This window comes from Lagopus leucura, unplaced genomic scaffold, assembly GCF_019238085.1.
Source record: "Lagopus leucura isolate 7727_CA_CO unplaced genomic scaffold, USGS_WTPT01 Super-Scaffold_100091, whole genome shotgun sequence".
Lineage (NCBI taxonomy): Eukaryota > Metazoa > Chordata > Aves > Galliformes > Phasianidae > Lagopus > Lagopus leucura.
This window is the reverse complement of record NW_024962320.1, coordinates 305,270-326,549: the sequence shown is the minus strand read 5'-3', so window position 1 is coordinate 326,549 and position 21,280 is coordinate 305,270. Positions and strand designations below refer to the sequence as shown.

Genomic DNA, 21,280 nt, shown 5'->3' with positions numbered 1-21,280 from the left:
AAAATGGTTAGTGGGCTTGGTGGTGGTTGGTTGTTGGACTGGGTAATCTTAGTGGTCTTTTCCAAGTTTAATCCTCTCCTCTCCTCTCCTCTCCTCTCCTCTCCTCTCCTCTCCTCTCCTCTCCTCTCCTCTCCTCTCCTCTCCTCTCCTCTCCTCTGTTAATGTGGGCATGTGCTTTGCCTTCCTGCTGACTCTGGCTCCCCTGTCCTGGCAGCATTGAGAGGTGATGCTGGTGACTACTACATCAATGGGAAGCTCTCCATCGACCCACCACGACGCTTCGACATCGCGGGCACCACCTTCCACTACAGGAGATCCCCAGACGAGCCTGAGTCCCTGGAGGCCCTGGGGCCCACCAATGTCACCCTCTTTGTCATGGTTGGTAAAAGCACATTCCTTTGTGCCCCCACCAGACCTCGTCTAAAGGGACTTTGGGGTGTCTACATTGGAATTAGAGATAACCAGCCCCTGTCCTTGCTGCTCGGTGTAAAAGGGGTGCAGGGATCAAAGGTAAATTGCACTAAATTCTCAGGTCTCCATCCCTTAATCTGCCAAGATATGGAAATACTCATTTTGAGAGTGCACAGGATCTTGTTCTCTGATTATGTCACCTTCATGCCTGTTCCAATGTCACCTCTGGTGGCTGCTATGTCCATGATGGAAGGGGCTGAAAGAGGGAAGGGAAGAGACTTCAGCCGCCCTGAATTCCAGACAAGACACTGGGGTTTAGGGGCACCATCAGAACAACCACAGCCATGCTTGATTCTGTGGCACTGATGTGTTCTCCACAGGTCCTCGTGAGGACAGAGCTGCAGGGGATCCGGTACAAGTTCAATGCTCCCATCAGCAGAGATGCATCCAACCAGTACTCATGGCACTACACCCCGTGGACCAAGTGCTCAGTGCTGTGTGCAGGAGGTGAGGTTTGACCTGGTGTCAGCAGAGGGAAGCTTTCCCCTGGATCCCTTGGGCTGCTTCCCATGAGGGCTGACACAAGGGGTTGCATCAGGTCTTATTGTAGAATCATTTGAGTTGGAAGGGACCTCTGAAAGTCGTGTAGTCCGTTTCAGTGGCTATGGAGAGCCTGGATGAGAGTGAGAATGGAGAGCCCTTGAAAAGCAAAGCCTAATAATGTTTCCTGCTTAAAGCTAGGGCCCCTGACCTGCTCTTGTTTGTTAGACACCAACTGAGGCTGATGTTTCCATCTCCTCTGCCAGCTGTGCCCACTAGTTCTTCCTGAGAGGTGTCAAAAGACAAAGTTTAGGATATTTTTCGAGGGCAATATCATAGAAGAGCGGAATGGCTTAGGTTGAAACGGACCATAAAGATTATTTAGTTCCAACCTCCTCCACAAGCTCTGCTGGATGCTGTCTGCACAGCTCTCTTGGAGATGCTGGAAGGAAAGGAGGCCTTGATTAGAAATAGAGAAACATGTTCCAGGTTGATAAGGTGCAGCAAGTGGCAGCGCCTGCAGCCTGGCTCAGCTCAATCCTCAGCCTTGGTCTCACCCCATTACCTCCTTCTCTTGGCAGGCAGCCAGATCCAATCTGTCGTGTGCAGGAAACTCTCCGACAGCTCAACAGTCTCCAACCATTTCTGTAGCCCTGAAACCAAAATGCTGGAGCGGCAGAGGCCGTGCAACACCGAGCCGTGTGCCCCTGCGTGAGTACCACAGGTGGAGGGAGCATGGATGGAAGAAGGTGAAATCCTCCCCTCTGCCCCTCCCAAGTCACAGTCCTCTGCTGCAGTCCGTAAGGATGACGCTGCCTGGGGAGATGTCTGCTTCACGCCCTTTCCATCTTTGCTTTTCTCTCTATCCCCAGCTGGGTGATTGGGAACTGGTCTGAATGCAGCCGAAGTTGCAATGAGGGTGTCCGTACACGCAGTGTCTTTTGCAAGCGTAAGATCTCTGCCACTGAAGAGAAGACTTTGGATGATGCCTCCTGCACCCAACCACGGCCAAAGATGCTGGAGCCTTGCAATAACCAGACGTGCCCTCCAGAATGGGTCGCTCTGGACTGGTCTGAGGTAAGTGCTCATCCACTGCTCTCAGCTGCCCAAGGATGTAGGATGGTGTAAGTCACTGGGGTAGAATCATAGAATCATAGAATGGCCTGGTTGAAAAGGAGCACAACGCTCATCCAGTTCCAACCCCCTGCTATGTGCAGGATCGCCAACCAGCAGCCCAGGCTGCCCAGAGCCACATCCAGCCTGGCCTTGAATGCCTCCAGGGATGGGGCATCCACAGCCTCCTTGGGCAACCTGTTCCAGTGCATCACCACCCATCACCACTGGTGATGCTGCCCATGGAGAGAGTGACATGGGGAGTTGTCCTTTTGCAGTTTAGCAGACAGGAGCATTGGTGGGCAATGCTACCACTCTCTCTGCTCCTTGTTGCACGTCTTGATTGCACTCATGTCTCCTCCCTGCAGTGCACCCCAAGCTGTGGGCCAGGTTTCCGCCACCGCATCGTGCTCTGCAAGAGCGGCGACCACAGTGCAACACTGCCCACCTCCCAGTGCCCCGAGGGCTCCAAACCCCCCACCAGCATGAGGTGCAACCTGCGACGCTGCCCACCCCCACGCTGGGTGACCGGCGAGTGGGGAGAGGTATGGATGCTCCCTCCCTTATCCCCACAAATCCCACGTGAGCCTTTTACCCGTGCCCTTGGTGGCATGGCTATCAACATGTCAGCGTGACATAGAGTTGTCCCCATATCTCCCAGCCCTGCTGGCTGGAGGGATGCCCTGAGGCATTTGCAGAATGTGCCATGAATTTCTGAGTGTCCCCTGCCAGGTTGGCAGTGCTCTCTCCCCTCCAGCCAGGTAGAGATTGAGCGTTCCAGCTGCTCTGCAGCACAAAAGGTGAAGGTGTTCACAAAAACAAAATTTAAAAAAATAAAAAAAGTAATAATAATAAAGGGGCCAAGTGTCACCTCCACATGGCACATTTGGCAAACTTCTGAACCCCCCACCGGCCCATTATCCCTTAGATCTATGGCTTCAAACCTCACTGCTACCCAACAAGGAGGGGTGTCCTGCCATGGCAGTGGGACTGGGTGCTGCCCACCCCTCATTCACGTCCTGGGGACTACACAATGTCATCAGAGAGAGCTCAGTGACCCTGGGGCACAGACATCCCTTGTTCTGTGTGCACATGGAGCAGGCACAAACCCACTGTCAAAGACTGAGCCCCAAATGTACCAGCACCCTCCCAGCCAAGCTATAGGGTAAAGGGACACCCTGTGACAGTATGACCATAGCTGGAACATGGCAGCAGCACAGCAGGTGTCTAGGCACAATTCAGTGTGTGTGCAACCACAAGGACACCTGGCGGTCACTGTAAGCTCAGCTGTCCCTGTGTGGGACACAGCTCATCCCTGGGACACAATGGTGTGCTGGAATGGCTGCAAGTGAGGCTACCATCGTTCCCTCCAGCATGGCAATGCTGGCATCCCTTTTGACTTGGGAGCACAGGAGGTCTGGGAAGGGGTAGTGGGTCAAGGCTGCATGGACAGACTCTTGCAGAGAACCCTGGAGCCTTGGATCAAGATTCTGGGAAGCAGGACTGGAGCTCTCAGCTGTGCCACTGCTGCCAAGAGAAGGAACAATTGCTTCAAGCACCCCTTGCACCTCCTGGGAGCTGCTGGGCCCTCTTCCCCCACATCACAGTGTTGTGTTCTTCCCTGGCAGTGCTCTGCACATTGTGGCCTTGGCCAGCAGCGACGATCCGTCCAATGCCTGGCTCACACCGGGCAGCCCTCCAGCGACTGCCTGGAGACCCTGCAGCCCCCCGGCATGCAGCAGTGTGAGAGCAAGTGCGAGTCAGGACCCACAGACAACCCTGAAGGTAAGGGAGGCAGTGGGACTGGGGGAAAGCTCTGAGCCCCACCAGCTTCAAAGCCACAGGGTACAGAGGCACAGCTCTGGGTGCAGTGGGGTGAGGCTATGGGGCACACTCAACGCTGTACCTTGTAGGCCAAGGCCAAACTGGTCGCCATGACCATGATTGGTGAAGTAACAGAGAGGTATCTTTCTGAGCACCAACACATCCTGCTGCTCCATAGCAAACAGCCCATGGGAGCTGGACTGCAGGAGCTTGAGGGGGAATGGTAAAAGCCACCGCACGGGGCTCCTCATCCTGGGCTCATCTGTAACTCCACTCTGTTTTGTGACCCATCCAGAATGCAAGGATGTGAACAAGGTGGCCTACTGCCCGCTTGTCCTGAAGTTCAAGTTCTGCAGCCGGACCTACTTCCGACAGATGTGCTGTAAAACATGCCAGGGGCACTAGGAACACGGTGACCCCACGGGAAAACTGGAAGGCAAGAGGTGTGCCAGAGGGCCACCGAGCCAGGCCCTTCCTCTCGCCCCGGGAACCTTCCCCTGGGTCCAACACAGACACTGATCGTGCTTCCAGAGGGAGCCGGCGTCACCCCACCTGTCCCCCAAAGACACGCACCTTTCGTCCCCGAGCATCCCAACGGCAGGATCCCAGTTAAACCACTGCTGGCTGCTGCAGAGACCACGGCCAAGCGCGAGAGGAGCAGGTCAACGTGGTGGGAGAGGGAGAAGCTGGGCAGAGCGCGGCAGCAGGGACATTACTTGAAATTCTGAGACTGTTATTTATTTTGTAGCGGACCCAGGTCCTGCAGGTACCGAAGTTCCCACATCCCGAGGGCTGGGGACACGGGGACGAGTTTTCAGGTGCCACGGGTGATGTGCTTCTGGGTGCTGGATGGAGATGAGCTGCCTTGGGGTGCGGGGTGGGAGCAGGGCTGTTGGCTTCGTCATTTGCACCCCATCACCTTGGGACCTGCAGAGGGTGATGGAGAACAGTGAGCGGAGCAGTGACACCAGTTTAACTGGGAGAGGGAGTTCTTCCAACTCTCTTAACAGCCTACTTTGACTGGGGCTTCCCTCTATTTTTCCTAAAAGCCCTTGTCACTATTATGACTATTTTTTTATTCTGGAGGCACCTCAAAGCACAAGCTGTCAGGGCTGAGGCATGCTCAGGATTGCACGATCCTTTATGGGGCATTGAGGATGTGCTGGGCTGCAAGAAGAAAGCCAGGGAGGATACAGGAGGAGAACTCATGGCCACAGTGTCCCCATGGCCAAGCCATGAAGTGGGATAAATCTGTGCCCGGCCCTGGCTGGCTCCTCCCCAGAGAATGCCGTGGCCTCTGAAGGTGCTTTCCCTCTAAGTGTGATTTGCCTCCAAAGGTGCTTTGCCTCCAATGGTGCTCTGCCTCCGCTGGCATCTCACTGCGTGCCCCTCAGGGTGCCAATCCCAATGCCACCCCCAGGAGACCTCCAGCCACGAGAAGAGAGCAGGTTAACGTTCTTCCAGATCCCCTCCTCCTGGCCAAACCCACCCGTCTCCACAGGCCATAGCAGCCTGCAGGAGAAGATCCGAATTTGCAATGTACCAAGCATATGCTTCTTGTTACTAGTATTATTTTGGGGCCTTTCTGGCATCACAAAGAGGAGAAACCTTGTCCCAGGCCATGCTCTGTTCTCCATGGAGGTCATCCTCAGGGTGCAGGGTGCAGGGTCAGCCCCTTTTCCCAGAGGAGACCCCTCCAGCCCTGATGTGTTCCTCTCCTGTCTGTATTTTTCCCTGCTCGGAGCTGATTGCAGCTTCTCTGGTGCTCAGCAATTCCCTTTGGCTGGCGAGCAGGTGTGGGTTTGTCTTCCTTCCCAGTGCAAAGCTCCATTCTGAAGTTTTGGGAGGGGGTGTTTTCACCTTTTTATATAGATATATATAATGAAAAAAAAGTGTTTAAAATACTAACTCTGAGGAGGAGCGACGTAACGGCATGATTTATAATAAAGGAGTAGCTAAGATCCCAGGTGCAGCTTCTGGTCCCAGTGTTATTTCTCCACTGGAAAGCCTCAGTCCTGGGCGCCCCCCCCCCCCCCCCCTCCTTCCCCCCCCAGCTGTGATGCTGCTTTGCTGATGCTGGAAGAGGGATTTGTGCACAAAAAGAGGTTCTAAGGGGTTCCCCGCATCCCAAGGGACCACATCAGGTTTGGGGGTTTGCCCAGAGCTGCTGCATGATATGAAGGAACCAACTTCTCCTTGGCAGATCCCAAGGTATGAGGAGATCACTGAGGCTGGCTTGGGATTTTAGAGGGTTTTTTTTTCAGGAACTGTCAGTGCAAGAGATGGAATAAGAGTGGGTAATGGAGCAGAGATGCTGTGTTGGTGCCCAGCTGAGCAGATTTCAGCCCCAGCATTTACCCTTCCCACAGTGACAATTTTAATGGCATTTCCCATTCCTGCCTCCTGAGGCATGAAGCAGTGCAATGCAGGGGATGTGAGATGGGAGGCAGCCCTGCTCTCATCCCCCACACACTGCAGCCAGGGAGGGCTCTAAAACGGCTTCGGGCAAAACGCTCCTCTTTTGTGGTCCATCTGATCCAAAAGACCTAAAAAAAAGAAGCAACAACCAACCCAGAGCATCTCGCTGCTAAATCCACCTTGAAGCAGAGCATCCCCCAACACAAACACATCACACTGTACCCCACAGTGGGAGAAAAGTTTCTGCAGAGGCTCTGAGCATCCTGGATCCAGGCAGCATCCATCAGCACCACCCACATCCCATAGGATGACCTCAGAACCCACTGGCAGTGGCACTGGGGACACACTGGGCAGGGCCACCCCAAGGCCCTCCAGCAGCAGGGAGACGCCCTCCTCCTCTCCCCCACCCAGAAAAAGGGCCCTAAATGAGGAAGTGGGAGGAGGAAAAAACTGAGTTGCAGTCTGTACTTGCAACAGAAACACGAAAGAGAAGCCCAGAGTGATGGACTTTGGCCCTCGGTGACAACAGCCACGGATGCTCCGTTTCCAGGGACAAGACACAGGGACACCATGGTGAGTGCCAGAGGGGTCCTTGCTGAGCTGCCTGCCCCCACCTCTTCCCCAGATGTTGTTGGGATGTCGCTTCGCTCTTCCTACTTCCACAGTGCTGTCCCAGCACTGTCCCTCTTTGCAGCCACCTGGGTCCTTCACTGCTGCTTGACGGTGCCACTGTGTCCCTGTTGGAGAGGGGACAGAGACATCCAGGCTTGAGGAGAAGGAGCAGAGCTGGGGCTGAGTGCAGGGGAGCAGCTGGTGATGAGTTCTCAGTGCAGGATTGGTGCAGGATTGGAGAAGGATTGGTGCAGGACTGGTGCTGAGCTGATGCTGGGAACACTGACTCAAGCAGGATGGAGGGCAGCAGGTGGTGAACTCAGTTCAGCACAATGCCTGCAGGGGAACCCCTGTGTTCCTCCCAGCCCAGCTTCCCACCAGCACTTCTGGTTTCAGGGCTCAGTGCAGAGGCAGAGTGCATGGGTGGGGTGAGGGTTGCTGGATGTCCCTGTGCTTGAGTGGGGGGACATACTGGGTGCTCTGGGCCTTAACTCACACCCTGAGGCTGCTGCAAGGGCAGCAGCCACAGTTGGAAGTTGATCTGGAGGATGAAGATGATGATGGAGGCTCTCAGAACGAAGATGATACTCAGATGCAGCTGCACAGCAGGGCCGCGGCCACATCCTCCAGCTCACAGCTCTGCTCCCTGCACATCTCTGCATGACACTGTCCCCAAGCATCACTTCCCACCAGCCAGGAACTGAGGGACAGTGGCTGAGGTGCAGCACAGCATCCTGCCTGCAGCAATACTGCTTTGGAACTGTCATCTCTGCAAGGCCACTGCCATGCTGTCCCCATGAGAGACACTGTCCCCTCTGCGCCTGGTGACATTTTGTGTCTCCACAAGGAGCTGTGGGGCTGTATCCCCTCTCCCTGTCCAGTTTTAGCCCCAAAACATTGGGGTAATGCCCCATCCCCAGATGTTGGTGCCTTGGAGCAGGCTGCTGGTGGTGATGCAGTGCCTCGTGCTGCTCTTCTTTGAGGCTTCCTGTGGTTTCAGAGGTGTTGGCTGTATCTGCCCTTGCCTGTCTCAAGGTGCCACCTTGGGCTGCTCTGCATCCGGAGCTCACAGGGTTATTTCTGCTGGTTCATACCTGAGTTTTAAGAGAAACAAGCAACAGTTTGTGATAACTGCTGCAGGGCCACTCCCCACGCTCAGTGCTCCCAGGGTTACTGGATGCACCCATGCTTACACAGGCACTGTCCCCTTGCTGCTGTGAGGAGAGTCCTGGTGGCCTCTACACCACCATGCATGGGGCTGTGCATAGAGTGGCTGCAAAGGATACGGGATGCCTGGTCCAGGTGATGCTTAAGATGCTTCTGCTTGTCTCGAGGATGGAGTGGCTCAGAGAGATGTCTGGTCCCAGCGCATCCAGGCAGGTGGTTGTCACACCCCTGCTCTCATCCCTTGCTTTGGCCAGTGGTGATGGAGGGATTGGCCCAAACCTCAGAGCAATTCAACTGCTGCCCTGCACAATGCTTTGCTTCCTATGGGGACTCCGCCCAAGCCCCTCAGCCTTCCCTGGGGCTCACTGAGCAGTGAGATCCAGCAGTGTCCAACAGTGCTTCGGAGTCCAACCACCTCCCCCTCTCGCAAGGCTGCTCCCCCAGCGGAGCAAACTGCAGCATCACAAAACCCTTCACCTCGTGGGATGCACAGAGGAAAGCCAGAAATGAGGTGGAACCACCCATGACCCTGCTGACAAACCCTTCATTCAAAGTGCTCTGGTGTTTTTCCTGCAGCTGTGCTGCATCTGGCACCAGGCTGAGCCAGGAAAGCCCCTGATCTATGCCCAAGGAAGGAGAAGCTCTGGGTGTGAGCACAAAAGCTCCGAACCGCAGACCAGGAAATGCCTGTTTTTGCCTTAATTCTGTGCCGGAAATGGCGGTGTGTGAGCAGGGTGCCTGCACAAGGAGACCTGGGTGATGGGGGCTGTGGGTAGGGAAGGAGTCATTGTCCCCATAGGCTCAGGTTGGGGTCACCAGCAGAATTGTTGGAGACAACACTTGGACTGTGCCCCCTGTGTTTTTTCATGGGCTTGTTAGCATGGAGGGGAGGAGGAGGAGCCAAAAAAGGCCAAAAACAAAAACAGTGAGCAATGAACTAGAGAAGAAAGAGAAGCGGTGTGAGCAGCCCTGATCCCACCCATGTCCATGCATCCCAACTGAAGGCACTGGGACATGGGAGCCAAAAGCCCTTCAATCACTCACAGAGTTGCTGGGTACTGAGATTTTGCATGAAACAAACGCACTGTGCCTAGGGCTGCAGATCTCAGCAGCCCCCCAGGAATGGAGGGGGTTGGAGCAGGCTGGTGCCACCAAGTTCTACGAGGTTCCCTCTGTGCTCCCTTCTAGTGCTGCTGGGTTGTGCCAGCCCCAAGGGTGGAGCTGTGAGCAGCAAAGGCAGCCAGGTCCCCTGGTCTGAGAGCTTGAGAATGGGCAGGACAATGAAACAAAAGGGGAAGAGAAAAAAAGGGAAATGGAAAGAGTAAGAGGCTGGGGCTGATGGGGGAGAAGTGAAATCAGCTCTGGGAGCATTAGGGTGAAAGCGGAACCGGGGCCGGTGGCCATGGACCAGCTCTGGTCCTCTCCTGGGATGAGGACCCTTTGAGGGGTTTCTTTGTGCACAGTGTGATCCCACCCCACCCCAGGTTGTGTGTAGCTCCACGTTGGCTTAAATTGCAGCTCACAGTTTTCCTTTCTGCTACCCACAAGGACAATGTAGGAGCAATTTGGGGCAGCAGGAAAGCAGGTTCTTGGGATTCCCTGGTTGATGCTGCTGCCATTTGGCCCATTTGGGTACCAGCAGTTTTGGGGCTGGATCCTGCTGCAAAACTCTGTGCCTTTCCCTGCAGGGCAGCAAGGAGCGCTTCCACTGGCAGAGCCACAACGTCAAGCAGAGTGGTGTGGATGACATGGTGCTGCTGGCCAAGATCTCTGAGGAAGCCATCGTGGAGAACCTCAAGAAGCGCTTTATGGATGATTACATCTTTGTATCCTTCCGAGGGTGGGGAGGGGGAGAAATGGAACTGTGCTCCAAGACTTCACCAACACCCACAGCTTGTCAACCTATGCATGGGGCTGGGAGCAGGATCAGCCAGGGGGATGCAGGTGGTGGTGGCAGCCCTTTAGAGCTGGTACAGCACATGTGCACCACTGCTACCCAGGGGAAGGACCCCTTACTATCATCAGCAGCGTGATCCCACTGTTTTATGTTCACAGGTTCTGGCATCATCCTTGGCACTGGTCCAGGGTGCCCAGAGAGCTGTGAGTGCCCCATCCCTGGAGGTGCGCACGGCCAGGCTGTGTGGAGCCTTGGGCCTGATCTGGTGGGATTTGAGGTCCATTCCAACCTAAGCTATTCCATGATTCCATCATCACTGACATTATCCCCTCCTGCTGTTGCCCAAACTGCATGGATGCCCACCAGGCGTTCTGCACCAACCACAGACCCAAGCAAACGCTGGATGGGGTGGGAGCGTGCATGTGGATGGGACGCCACTGAGCCCATGCAGAATGCAAAGCCGCTGTCCCTTACGTGTCGTCCCCCAACCCATGTGCATTTGTGGTTACAGGCTGTCACAGAGGTGACACTGCTGAGCAATAAGCACGAGGTCTGGAGGCTCTCAGGCTCCTTGAGGATGGGGAACTGCCTCCAGTTGAGAACCCAACCCAGCATCTGCTTGGGTTCACAGCCAGCTCAGCACCCAGCTGCATGGCCACATGGACTCAATCCCCAGCTCCAGGGGCAGAGGAGAGGCTCTGTGGCTGCAGAATGGGACGTGGTAGGAGCTGGGGTGTTGAGCGCTCTCTGCAGCTGTGGTTTCCCCCAGTCTCAGCTCTGGCCTTACAAGGCGATGCTCAGCCCTGGCTGGACGTGACGCAGCTTGCTGCCCACTCTGTCAGCAGCCCTGGGGCTTTAAATGTGTTTGGGGGTTGGGTTTGGGGTTGGCTTTTTTTGGAGGAGGAGGAAAAAATACCCCACACAGCCTCTTTCTTCCTTTTTTCGTCCCCCTCCAGCTGTGACTCAATGCCCCACGCTTCTGCATTTCCCAAAAAAAAAAAAACCCTGAAGTTCTCCCCTGAAAAAAGGACATCAGCCCCACACCAACTTCATCCCCATCATCAATCCAAGGGCACCTCATCCCCACCCACCAACTGCATCACCTCTAGGCACACCCCCAAGCCATACACTTTGGGGATGCTGCATGCAGACCAAAAGGCTGAATGAGCATCAGGTCCTAAGCTGAACCCCTTGTGACAATCGTAGTGCTGTGTTTGGAAGAGGGCTGAGACCCCCTGACACCCATTGCTGATGCTGTGGGCAGGAAGGGGAACATGGGACGTGGGATACAGGGCATGGGAAATGGGACATGGGACATGGGAGAGGATGCACGGACCTTGACCTGCTGCCCAGACCTACATTGGACCAGTGCTCATCTCTGTCAACCCCTTCAAGCAGATGCCATATTTCACTGACCGGGAGATCGAGCTGTACCAGGGGGCGGTGAGGCTGCAGAACTGGCAAGGGGCTCACAGGGGTTCAATAGCGTTAATTTGCTTGCATTTGCATGCAAGCACTTGGGATTTTCCCATGAGCTTTGGGTATTGCAGGGGTCAGTGCTCCCAAACGGTGACTTTGTAAGCAATGTGAGTACACAAAGGAAATTCAGCTCATAGCGCACACCAAAGTGACTTAAAACCATACCTCGGTGCTTGGTTCTGCTCTATGCTCTTCCACAAGTGCAGGGTACTGAAGCAAGCACCTGGCACTGTGCTGCTGCCTTCAGCACACGTGGGCAGAGCTAAGGAGATCCCAGCATCACCATCCTTACATCCCTGTTTTAGGCTCAGTATGAAAATCCCCCCCACATCTACGCCCTGACGGACAACATGTACCGAAACATGCTGATCGATGGAGAGAACCAATGTGTCATCATCAGGTAGGGGATGACCAGGTGCCCCAATACCCTTCCCCAGCACTTGGGGTGCCCCAGGCAAACACAGGATGAGGGGTGGCTGCAGCCCAGTGCAGTCTTGGGGGCTGTGCTCCCAGCTGGGGACTGAGCTTTGTGCAATGCACTTTTCCGGCTGAGCGTTGCAAGGAAGGGGTGAGGAAATGGGGCAAGGCTCAAACTTCCCCTTCAGCCCTCCCTCCAAAATCCAGCACCTCCTGCAGCTCCTTATGCAGCTCTGTCCCTGTCCCAGAGCCTCCAGCATCCCACGAGATCACCCTATGGCCCCCATTTCACCTCTCCTCTGTTTTTGACATTTGCACAGTGGAGAAAGCGGTGCTGGGAAAACAGTGGCAGCCAAATACATCATGGGCTACATCTCCAAAGTGTCCGGGGGTGGTGAAAAAGTGCAGGTAAGTCTGATTCCCACCGTGTACCCATCTCTTCGCCTCCCGACATCTCTGCTCCCCAATCCCTGCACAGAGCAGCTCCAAGTGTCTGGGTCCCAGCTCCATCCCCAGCCCCTTGGGGCAGCTGCAGTGAGTGCAGGCACGTGGTCCTGCTCACCCTCATGCCCTGCTCTGGCCATCAGCACGTGAAGGACATCATCTTGCAGTCCAACCCACTGCTGGAAGCCTTTGGCAATGCCAAAACTGTCCGCAACAACAACTCCAGCCGCTTTGTAAGTCACCAGGGCTGGCACAGAGCGTGCTGCCTGCTGGCACCATGCGGTGTCACAGACAGGATTTGTCCACACGGATGTTCTGACAGCTCTATGCCCACACAGGGGAAGTACTTTGAGATCCAGTTCAGCCGGGGCGGAGAGCCAGACGGGGGGAAGATCTCCAACTTCCTGCTGGAGAAGTCACGGGTGGTGAGCCAGAATGAGCATGAGAGGAACTTCCACGTCTACTACCAGGTATGGGGCAGTGGGGTGAACTGGGTGCAGGGCCATAGGGCCAGTGACTGCATCCCCCCCTGATTTCCCACAGCTCATTGAAGGGGCATCCCAAGAGCAGCGCCAGAACCTGGGCATCATGAGCCCTGATTATTACTACTACTTGAACCAGTCAGACACGTACCAGGTGGAGGGCACGGATGATCGCAGTGATTTCCTTGAGACCATGGTGAGTGCCCCCAGGAGGGTTCCCAAAGCTGTCAAAGTCCAAGCTGGGACTGACGACGCCCTGTGTGCCCCTAGAACGCCATGCAGGTCATTGGCATCCGGGGTGAGGACCAGCAGTTGGTGCTGCAGATTGTTGCTGGGATCCTACATCTGGGGAATATCAGCTTTCGGGAGGAGGGCAACTATGCCCGGGTGGAGAATGCTGACTGTGAGTAGCTGAACTCCTCCTTGTTCCAGGGAACAAGCCTAGGTACCACAGAGACGGTTGGCAACAAATCACAATCTCTCCATAGCACTACTGACCCAGTAGAGAGGTAGCAGCAGTAGCTTCCCCAAATCTGATGCATCAGTGCAGGTTAGGGACTGAACTGTTGGAAGGGTGCTCTGAAGAGATGGACCTAGATGTCCTTGTTGACCAACAGTTGATAACTGTTGACCAATGACTGAACAACAGTTGACCAACAGTTGACAAATGGTTGACCAGTGGTTGACTGCAGGTTGACCACCAGCCACCCGTGTGCTGTGGTGGCCAAGAAGGGACCCTGGTTGCACTGGGAAGAATGTGGCCAGCAGGGAAATTGAGATTATTCTCACCTTTTCTCTGTCCTGGGGAGGCCACATCTGGAGCACTGGGCCCAGTTCTTGTCCCACATCAAGCAGAGCTGCCCCATTGTTGGCCCCCACTGTGTTTGGTGGGATGGGAGAAACATCATGTAGGAGGGGGTTGCAGGAAGCCCTGACCCCCTCTGCCCAGCTCTGGCCTTCCCTGCCTACCTGCTGGGCATCGACCGTGACCGTCTCAACGACAAGATCACCAGCCGCAAGATGGACAGCAAGTGGGGCGGCCGCTCCGAGTCCATCACCGTCACCCTCAACGTGGAGCAGGCAGCCTACACACGGGATGCCCTGGCCAAGGGGCTCTACGCTCGTGTCTTCGACTTCCTTGTGGAGGTGGGTGCCTCCTTGTGGAGGAGCATGGCCATGGGATGGGGGTGTTTGCCGTTCATTTGAAGTGGATCCTGCTGTCCTTTTCCTGCAGTCCATCAATAGGGCCATGCAGAAACCCTATGAGGAGTACAGCATTGGAGTGCTGGATATCTATGGCTTTGAAATATTCCAGGTGAGTCCTGCTTTGCTGTGGGAGCCCAGTTGAGGACTGCCCTGCTCCAGAGAAGGGGACCTGAAGTAGTACCTCTGTTCGGGGTCACCTTGATATAGAAGAAAACAGCTCAACCCCTTCTTTTTCTGTTGTTTTGTAGAAAAATGGTTTTGAGCAGTTCTGCATTAACTTTGTGAATGAGAAGCTGCAGCAGATCTTCATAGAGCTCACCCTGAAGGCAGAGCAGGTATGGGGAGGCTGAAATCCCAATTCCCCCACCCTGCACATGTCCCACGATTATAGAAATGGAGCCCCTCCAGCTCTCCTGTTGCTCCCTCAGGAGGAGTACGTGCAGGAGGGCATCAAGTGGACCCAGATCCAGTACTTCAACAACAAAGTGGTGTGCGACCTGATAGAGAACAAACTGGTGAGTGGGGGGCAAGGACCAGGCCTGCTGGGTGCACCCCAGGGAACAGCACCTCCATGTCTTGCATCCAAATTATAGTTCAGTGCAAAGCTGCTTTGAGCAGCACGGGACCCCCGTTTGCAGCCAGGTGCAGGACTGAGCCCTGCCTACAGCCTTTGGTCAGCCTTAGCTTTGCTCTCCCTCTTGCAGAACCCCCCTGGGATCATGAGCGTCCTGGATGATGTCTGTGCCACTATGCACGCTACCGGCGAGGGTGCAGACCAGACCCTGCTGCAGAAGCTGCAGGCGGCCGTGGGGACCCACGAGCACTTCAACAGCTGGAACTCAGGCTTCGTCATCCACCACTATGCAGGCAAGGTGCGGCACCCTGCAGCCCGCACCCCACATCCTGCACCCTGCACTTGGTACCCAATATCCTCAGCCCCAGCATCCCCCATTCTGAGCTCCCTCCTGCCCCCAGGTCTCCTATGATGTGAACGGTTTCTGTGAGCGCAACCGGGACGTGCTCTTCACTGATCTGATCGAGCTGATGCAGAGCAGCGAATAGTGAGTCTGGGCAGTGCAGTGATTCCCTGGGCCACCCCCAGCAAGAGATGGGCAGCATCCTCAAAACCCATCCATAAGGCTTTATTGGTTCTATCCCTATTGGAACTGGTGCTCAGCATCAACCTGTGGGGCAAGCAGGGCTTGGCAGAGGGCACACAGGGCATGGTGCCACCCACCCAGCAGCTCTCATCTGGGAGCTCTCCTTTGCTTTTCAGTGCTTTCATCCGGATGCTTTTCCCAGAAAAGCTCGATGCTGACAAAAAGGGCCGCCCAACCACTGCAGGCTCCAAAATCAAGGTGGGTCCTGGAGTCTGCAGGAAGGCAGCTGGGGGCTGCTGGGCTCCCACCGCCACCTTTAACGCTTCAGAGGTCAATCTTTGCAACAGAAGCAGGCTAACGACCTGGTGAACACGTTAATGAAGTGCACGCCACACTACATCCGCTGCATCAAACCCAATGAGACCAAGAAACCACGGGACTGGGAGGAAAGCAGGTAACAGAGCGGGGTATGGGGACTGCAGGTGGTGCTGAGGTGGTGGCTGTCCTCCAAAAGACTCTGGTCCTGCTGTGCCAGGGGAGTGAGGGGACACGTATCTCTCTGAGTGAGCATCCCTGTAGGGCTCCATCCCATGGCATGCATGGGCACAGAGCTATGGGAATGGATAGAGCTGTGCCATTGTGTGCACCCCACAGGGTGAAGCACCAAGTGGAGTACCTGGGACTGAAGGAGAACATCCGTGTGCGCCGGGCAGGTTTTGCCTACCGCCGAATTTTCCACAAATTCCTGCAACGGTGAGGGGATGGGGGGCTGCACGGAAGGGAACCATGGCTCGGCCAGCACTCACGGCCCCTCTGCTGACAGCTACGCCATCCTCACCCCTGAGACGTGGCCATCGTGGCGTGGGGATGAGAAGCAAGGCGTGCAGCACTTGCTTCGCTCCGTCAACATGGACCCGGACCAGTACCAGATGGGTCAGAGCAAGGTGTTCGTCAAGAACCCCGAGTCGGTGAGTGATGGGGGCACGGTGGGCAGCTCAGCACAGGGTCTAGCAACACGGGGGTTGGACCCTGCCCAAGGCTCAGCATCCACCTGCCCCCATCCCACAGCTCTTCCTCCTGGAGGAGATGAGGGAGAGGAAATTTGACGGCTTCGCACGGGTGATCCAGAAGGCCTGGCGTCGGCACATCGCCATCCGGAAGTACGAGCAGATGCGGGAAGAGGGTAAGGCTGTGATGACCGGTGTCCTTCAAAGGGTGCCCTTGGCCAGGGACAGCCCTGCTCCTAATTACAGATGTAGCATCGCACAGTGATGAGGGACGTTTATAGAATCACAGAATCATTAAGGCTGGAAAAGAACTCCATGGTCATCAGTCCAACCATCAACCCATCACCACCTGTTCACTCATAGAATCATTAAGATAGGAAAAGACCTCTGAGATCACCATGTCCAGCCAAAAACCCATTGCCACCATGCCCACTAACCACGTCCCTAGGAGAGATACATGGAGATACCCAGATTCTTTTCCTACACCTACAGGAGGGAGGGGGTTTCTTGCTCCAGCTTCCAGCCCTAAGGAAGCTGTGGGGCAGCCCCTCGCTGTCTGGATGCATTCTGCTGCCTGCAAAAGAGATGAGCTGATGTTTGCAGAGGAATGGGAAAAGCCAACCACCATCCACCAGCATAGGCAATTCCCAACCCTCCTAAGCATACAGTGAAGAACAGAGAAAACAGAGTAGCTGAACCCCTCCTTCCCACAACACGAAGTTTTGGGGACAACTGCTGCATTTCATAGCCCGGTGATGCCCAACCAACATTGCTTTGGGTCCCACACAGCCTCCAACATCCTCTACAACTTCAAAGAGCGGCGGAGGAACAGCATCAACAGGAATTTTGTGGGCGATTACCTGGGCATGGAGGAGCGGCCGGAGCTGAGGCAATTCCTGGCCAAGAGGGAACGAATCGACTTTGCCGACTCCATCACGAAATACGACCGCAGGTTCAAGGTGAGGGGAGCAGGGGACAGGCCAAGCTGTGTTTGGTGGTGGAAATGCAATGCAGTGTGATGCAACCCTAAACTTAACACTAACCCTAACTTCATCCTAACCCTAAGGCCACTGCAATAGAATGGAATGCAATGCAATGAAATGAAATCCAATACAATGCAGTACAATGCAACCCTAACCCTAACTGTAACCCTAACCTCACCCAAGTCCTAACCCTAACCCAAATACAATAAAATCAAAGGCAATCCAATGAGAAAAAAATGCAATTCAGGGAAACTAAATCCCTTGGGAGGGACATTCTGCTCCTCAGCAACCATCTCTCACCCTCTGAGCCCACCTTTTCCAGCCCATCAAGCGGGATTTCATCCTCACCCCCAAGTACTTCTACCTGATCGGGAGGGAGAAGGTGAAGAAAGGCCCCGAGAAGGGGCAGATCAAGGAGGTGCTCAAGAAGAAGGTGGAGATCCAGGCAGTGAGCAGTGTCTCATTAAGGTGTGTTCCCTCAAACCATCCCCATCCTTTGGTACCCCCAACCCAACCCCACTGCTAGCAAAGCCACAGGGACACAGAATCTCCATTCAATCCTCCCGCGGGGGGGGCGCGGACGGCCCCCCCCCCCCGTCCTGATGGGGTGTCTGTACCCACTGTGACACCCCTGGGGCTGCCCCCAGCACCCGGCAGGATGATTTCTTCATCCTTCACGAGAAAGACACCGACAATTTCTTGGAGTCCATCTTCAAGACGGAGCTGGTCAGCCTGCTGTGCAAGCGCTACGAGGAGCTGACCCGCAGCAAGCTGCGCCTCAACTTCCAGGACACGTAAGGACAGGGATGGGGAGAGAGGACAGAGCACTATGAGGCCATGGCTTCATGGCCATCATGGCCCCTCTCCTCCTCCCAGACTACAGTTTCGGGTGAAGAAGGAGGGTTGGGGCGGTGGTGGCACACGCACTGTCACCTTCACCAGAGGACAGGGTGATGTGGCTGCCCTCAAAGCTGGAGGCAAAACGCTGACGGTCAGCATCGCGGACGGGCTGCCCCGGAACTCCAGTGAGTGGTGGTCCTGGGGCATCTGGGGGGGACAAGAAGACCGGGGCCATAGGGAATGGCAGGGCTTGGGGACGTTAGGGTGAGCCACTGTGTGCACTGTGGGGTCTATGTTTTGCACAGGAGGGATGTGGGTCCCCATGGAGGAGGATACCTAATGGGGTCTTGTGTCCCCCCACACAGAGCCCACCAGGAAGGAGGTGATGCAGAGCAAAGGTGGCGGCAGGCGGCCACCACCATCCCGCAGTGCCCCCCCAGCACCCCAAGGTGAGCAGTGCCCGTGGGCTCCTATCCTCATCCAGCTGTTCTCATAGAGGGGGCTCCCCCATTATGGATGCCCCCTCATAATACAGCATCTCCGGGGGGTTCCAGGTAACTACAGGAATGGTGCTCCTCAGTTCCCACGTGGGGATGGTCAGGCCAAGCGGGACACCTACACGCCAGCCCAGAAGCAGGCACGGGCACCCCCAGCCAACGCATTGCCCCCCCAGAATGCAAGCCGCCGGTCAAAGGCACGACCCCCATCTGAGCAGAACATGGAGTTCCTCAATGTCCCTGACCAGGGGGTGGCTGGGTAGGTTCAGTGCCCACCACCCCATCTTCCCATCCCATTGCCATGGAGACAAACTGGGCAAAGCGGGAGGTGGGAGCAGGATGGGGTTTGGGACATGGGATGCAATCCTTGGTGCTTGTGCCTGGTGCTGCCACCGTCACATCCTCCAATCCCATGGGGACAATTGGCTGCACTGGGAGGTGAGAGCAGGATGGGTTGGGAATAAGGGATGCCACCTTTGTTGCTCATGCTGTGTCCCCATCCTCCCATCCCATTGCCACAGATGACAAACTGAGCAGAGTGGGAGTGGGATGGGGACACAAGATGCTCCCCTCAGTGTTCACGCTGCTTCCTCACCATCCCATGCTCTCATCCTATTGCCGTGGGGACAAACTGAGCAAAAGGAGGGGGAGGTGGGAGCAGAATGGAGTTGAGAACGTGGCACGTTCCTCACACTGCTCACACCATGTCCCCACAATCCCATACCACAGCCATGGAGACAACGTGACTGCACTGGGAGACAGGAGCAGGACAGGGTTGGGGACATGGGATGCCACCCCCAGTGCCAATGCTTCATCCCCACCACCCCATGCTCCCATCCCAGGGACAAACTGGGCAAACTGGTAGGTGGCAGCAGATCAGCACTGGGGGTGTGCCCTGCTCACACCTGGTGTCCCCATCGCACAGCATGCAGCGGAGACGCAGTGTGGGTCAGCGGCCCCCCCCAGCCAGTCGCCCCAAGCCGCTGCCCAAAGCAGCCGTGCCGCGCTGCCGGGCACTTTATCAGTACATCGGGCAGGACGTGGATGAGCTCAGCTTCAACGTGGGAGATGTCATTGACATCCTCCTGGAAGGTACTGGCTAGATCTTGGCTCCCTGTGCCAGCCCCATATTTCACCCGATGGATTTTTTTTTCCTCTCCCACACTTCACCCCATCGATTTTTCCCCCCCTCGCAGATATCTCAGGTTGGTGGAAGGGACGGCTGCACGGCAGGGAAGGGCTTTTCCCCGGGAATTACGTGCAGAAGATCTGAGCTGGGCACTGAGGACACGGAGGCGTGTGCCACCCCGGGGTGCTGTCCCCAATGCTGTTCCTGATGATGGCTCTCCTGCTCCATCACCAGATCCCATCCCATCCCTGAGCTGTGCCATCGGCAGCACCAAACTGTGCAGCAGAGCAGGGACTCTTTGCTGCTCGTTCACACGGAGTTGTGGAACTGTGGGAGTGAAATTTGGGGCACAGTAGGATTATTTTCGGTAACTGTAGAGGTAAAGATATGGGCGGTAGCTTTGGGACTACAGCATTGTTGCCACTTTGCAAACACAGCACATCAGAGTCGGACTCCAAATCTAAGCCTGGAGTTTGTGTTCCCGCTGACCTCACTGGGACCTATGGCAAAGGATCCACCCATGAGGACACAGGGGACACCCACTGGCTCAGCCCCATTCCCTGCACAGCCCCTCCTGATCACAGCACAGAGCCCAACCCCATCTCACGCTCCTGCACACCCCAGCACTGCATGGAGCTATGGGGTGGAAACCCTCACGCTATGGGGCTGGTCCCTGTGCATTCTCAATGCCCCCCGTGCTGCTGGGGACCACGGCATGTCAGAGATGCAGAGCCCTGTGCAGCCTCAGGGCCCTTCATCCCCTCCCCGGATGGAGGAAGTGACGCAGCCCTGTTGCAGCCTTCTGCCTCACAGCTCAGCCCTCCTCTTCCTCCCTCCCCCCACCAAGGGCTGACTCTGAGCCAAATGTTGGGCTGGGAGGGTCGCCTTGAGCTGAGGGGGGGTTAAAAGGATCCTGTGGGGTTGGGGGTTGTGCAAGGCAAAAGACTGCTGGGAAATGGAGTCCTCACGTGGCAAATGGCATTTAGGGCCTGGGGTGGGGGCACAGGGGGGGGGCACGGGGTTGGGGGGTGCACGAGTCGGGCAGCGCGGGACACTCAGTGCCATGGCTCTGCTTGACACCCTATGGTCCTGGGGGGGATTTCTTCCCATAAATGCAGTTTTAGGGCCCATGTTTAGAGAGGGAGACTGCAATGATGGCACCGTTCTCCTTTTAATTATTAAAAAAAAAAAAAGAAGAAGAAAAAAAGAAAAAAAAAAGGCTTTGGGAACTCAAAGGGTGCAGGAATTGCCCTCCTGCAGCCTCTGACCCCTCCTTGGGGATGTGCAAATGGGAACGGGATGCTGCCATCGTCTCCCAACCCCACACTGATGGGGGCAGCCCGGGAGGGTCCTGGGGGGCTCGGGGTAGAGCGACGGGCTCGGGATGCTCTGAGAGATGCTCCTAGGAACTTGGGGGGGCTCAGCGGCTCATGGCACTCTCTGCTGGGTGCTCGAGGTGAGGGGTGGAGGGGGGGTCTCCAAAGGATCCCAAAGGGGGGGTGCCATCAGGTGCTGCTCTGGGGGCTCCCCGCAAACCTCCCCCCGCGCTGCCTCCCGCACACAATGGGGCACGAACAGCGGCCCCCCCTCGTCCCCCACCCCTCCTTCCTTCCCTCTCCTTCCTCCTCCCCATCCCCCCCACTCGGCTTTTTCCTCCTCCTCCACTTCCCCCCCCCCCCCCCCCCCCCCCCCCCCCCCCCCCCCCCCCCCCCCC

At 56.0% G+C, this 21,280-nt stretch overlaps 2 protein-coding genes across 4 annotated transcripts in view; both read left to right on the top strand.

Moving 5' to 3' along the window:
- Positions 1–5,847, top strand: part of ADAMTS10 (ADAM metallopeptidase with thrombospondin type 1 motif 10) — a 47,525-nt gene extending 41,678 nt beyond the window's left edge. Inside the window, exons 19-25 of the mRNA XM_042887525.1 lie at positions 215–378; positions 792–918; positions 1,533–1,662; positions 1,824–2,028; positions 2,433–2,609; positions 3,693–3,849; positions 4,184–5,847. Coding sequence (XP_042743459.1) covers positions 215–378; positions 792–918; positions 1,533–1,662; positions 1,824–2,028; positions 2,433–2,609; positions 3,693–3,849; positions 4,184–4,293 — 1,070 coding nt within the window. The 3' untranslated portion in view covers positions 4,294–5,847. The remainder of the gene's footprint in view (positions 1–214; positions 379–791; positions 919–1,532; positions 1,663–1,823; positions 2,029–2,432; positions 2,610–3,692; positions 3,850–4,183) is intronic.
- A 772-nt stretch (positions 5,848–6,619) lies between these two features.
- MYO1F (myosin IF) lies at positions 6,620–20,030 on the top strand. 3 transcript variants are annotated; one of them, XM_042887558.1, is made up of 28 exons: positions 6,621–6,879; positions 9,774–9,911; positions 11,336–11,425; positions 11,767–11,861; positions 12,199–12,286; positions 12,466–12,555; positions 12,661–12,792; positions 12,866–13,000; positions 13,075–13,207; positions 13,754–13,950; positions 14,039–14,119; positions 14,259–14,345; positions 14,439–14,525; positions 14,715–14,882; positions 14,986–15,071; positions 15,287–15,368; positions 15,458–15,564; positions 15,765–15,863; positions 15,934–16,078; positions 16,179–16,293; positions 16,907–17,076; positions 17,423–17,568; positions 17,748–17,894; positions 17,977–18,125; positions 18,306–18,389; positions 18,495–18,696; positions 19,363–19,529; positions 19,634–19,800. In XM_042887558.1, exons 1-28 carry the CDS (start codon positions 6,877–6,879, stop codon positions 19,708–19,710), a joined length of 3,300 nt encoding a protein of 1,099 aa, XP_042743492.1. In that variant the 5' UTR covers positions 6,621–6,876; the 3' UTR covers positions 19,711–19,800. The 3 variants fall into 3 exon arrangements, with proteins under 3 accessions (XP_042743493.1, XP_042743492.1, XP_042743491.1); XM_042887559.1 differs by lacking the exons at positions 19,363–19,529; positions 19,634–19,800 and adding an exon at positions 19,167–19,343 and having other exon boundaries at positions 6,620–6,879; XM_042887557.1 differs by lacking the exon at positions 19,363–19,529 and having other exon boundaries at positions 19,634–20,030.
- Positions 20,031–21,280: the final 1,250 nt, after the last annotated feature.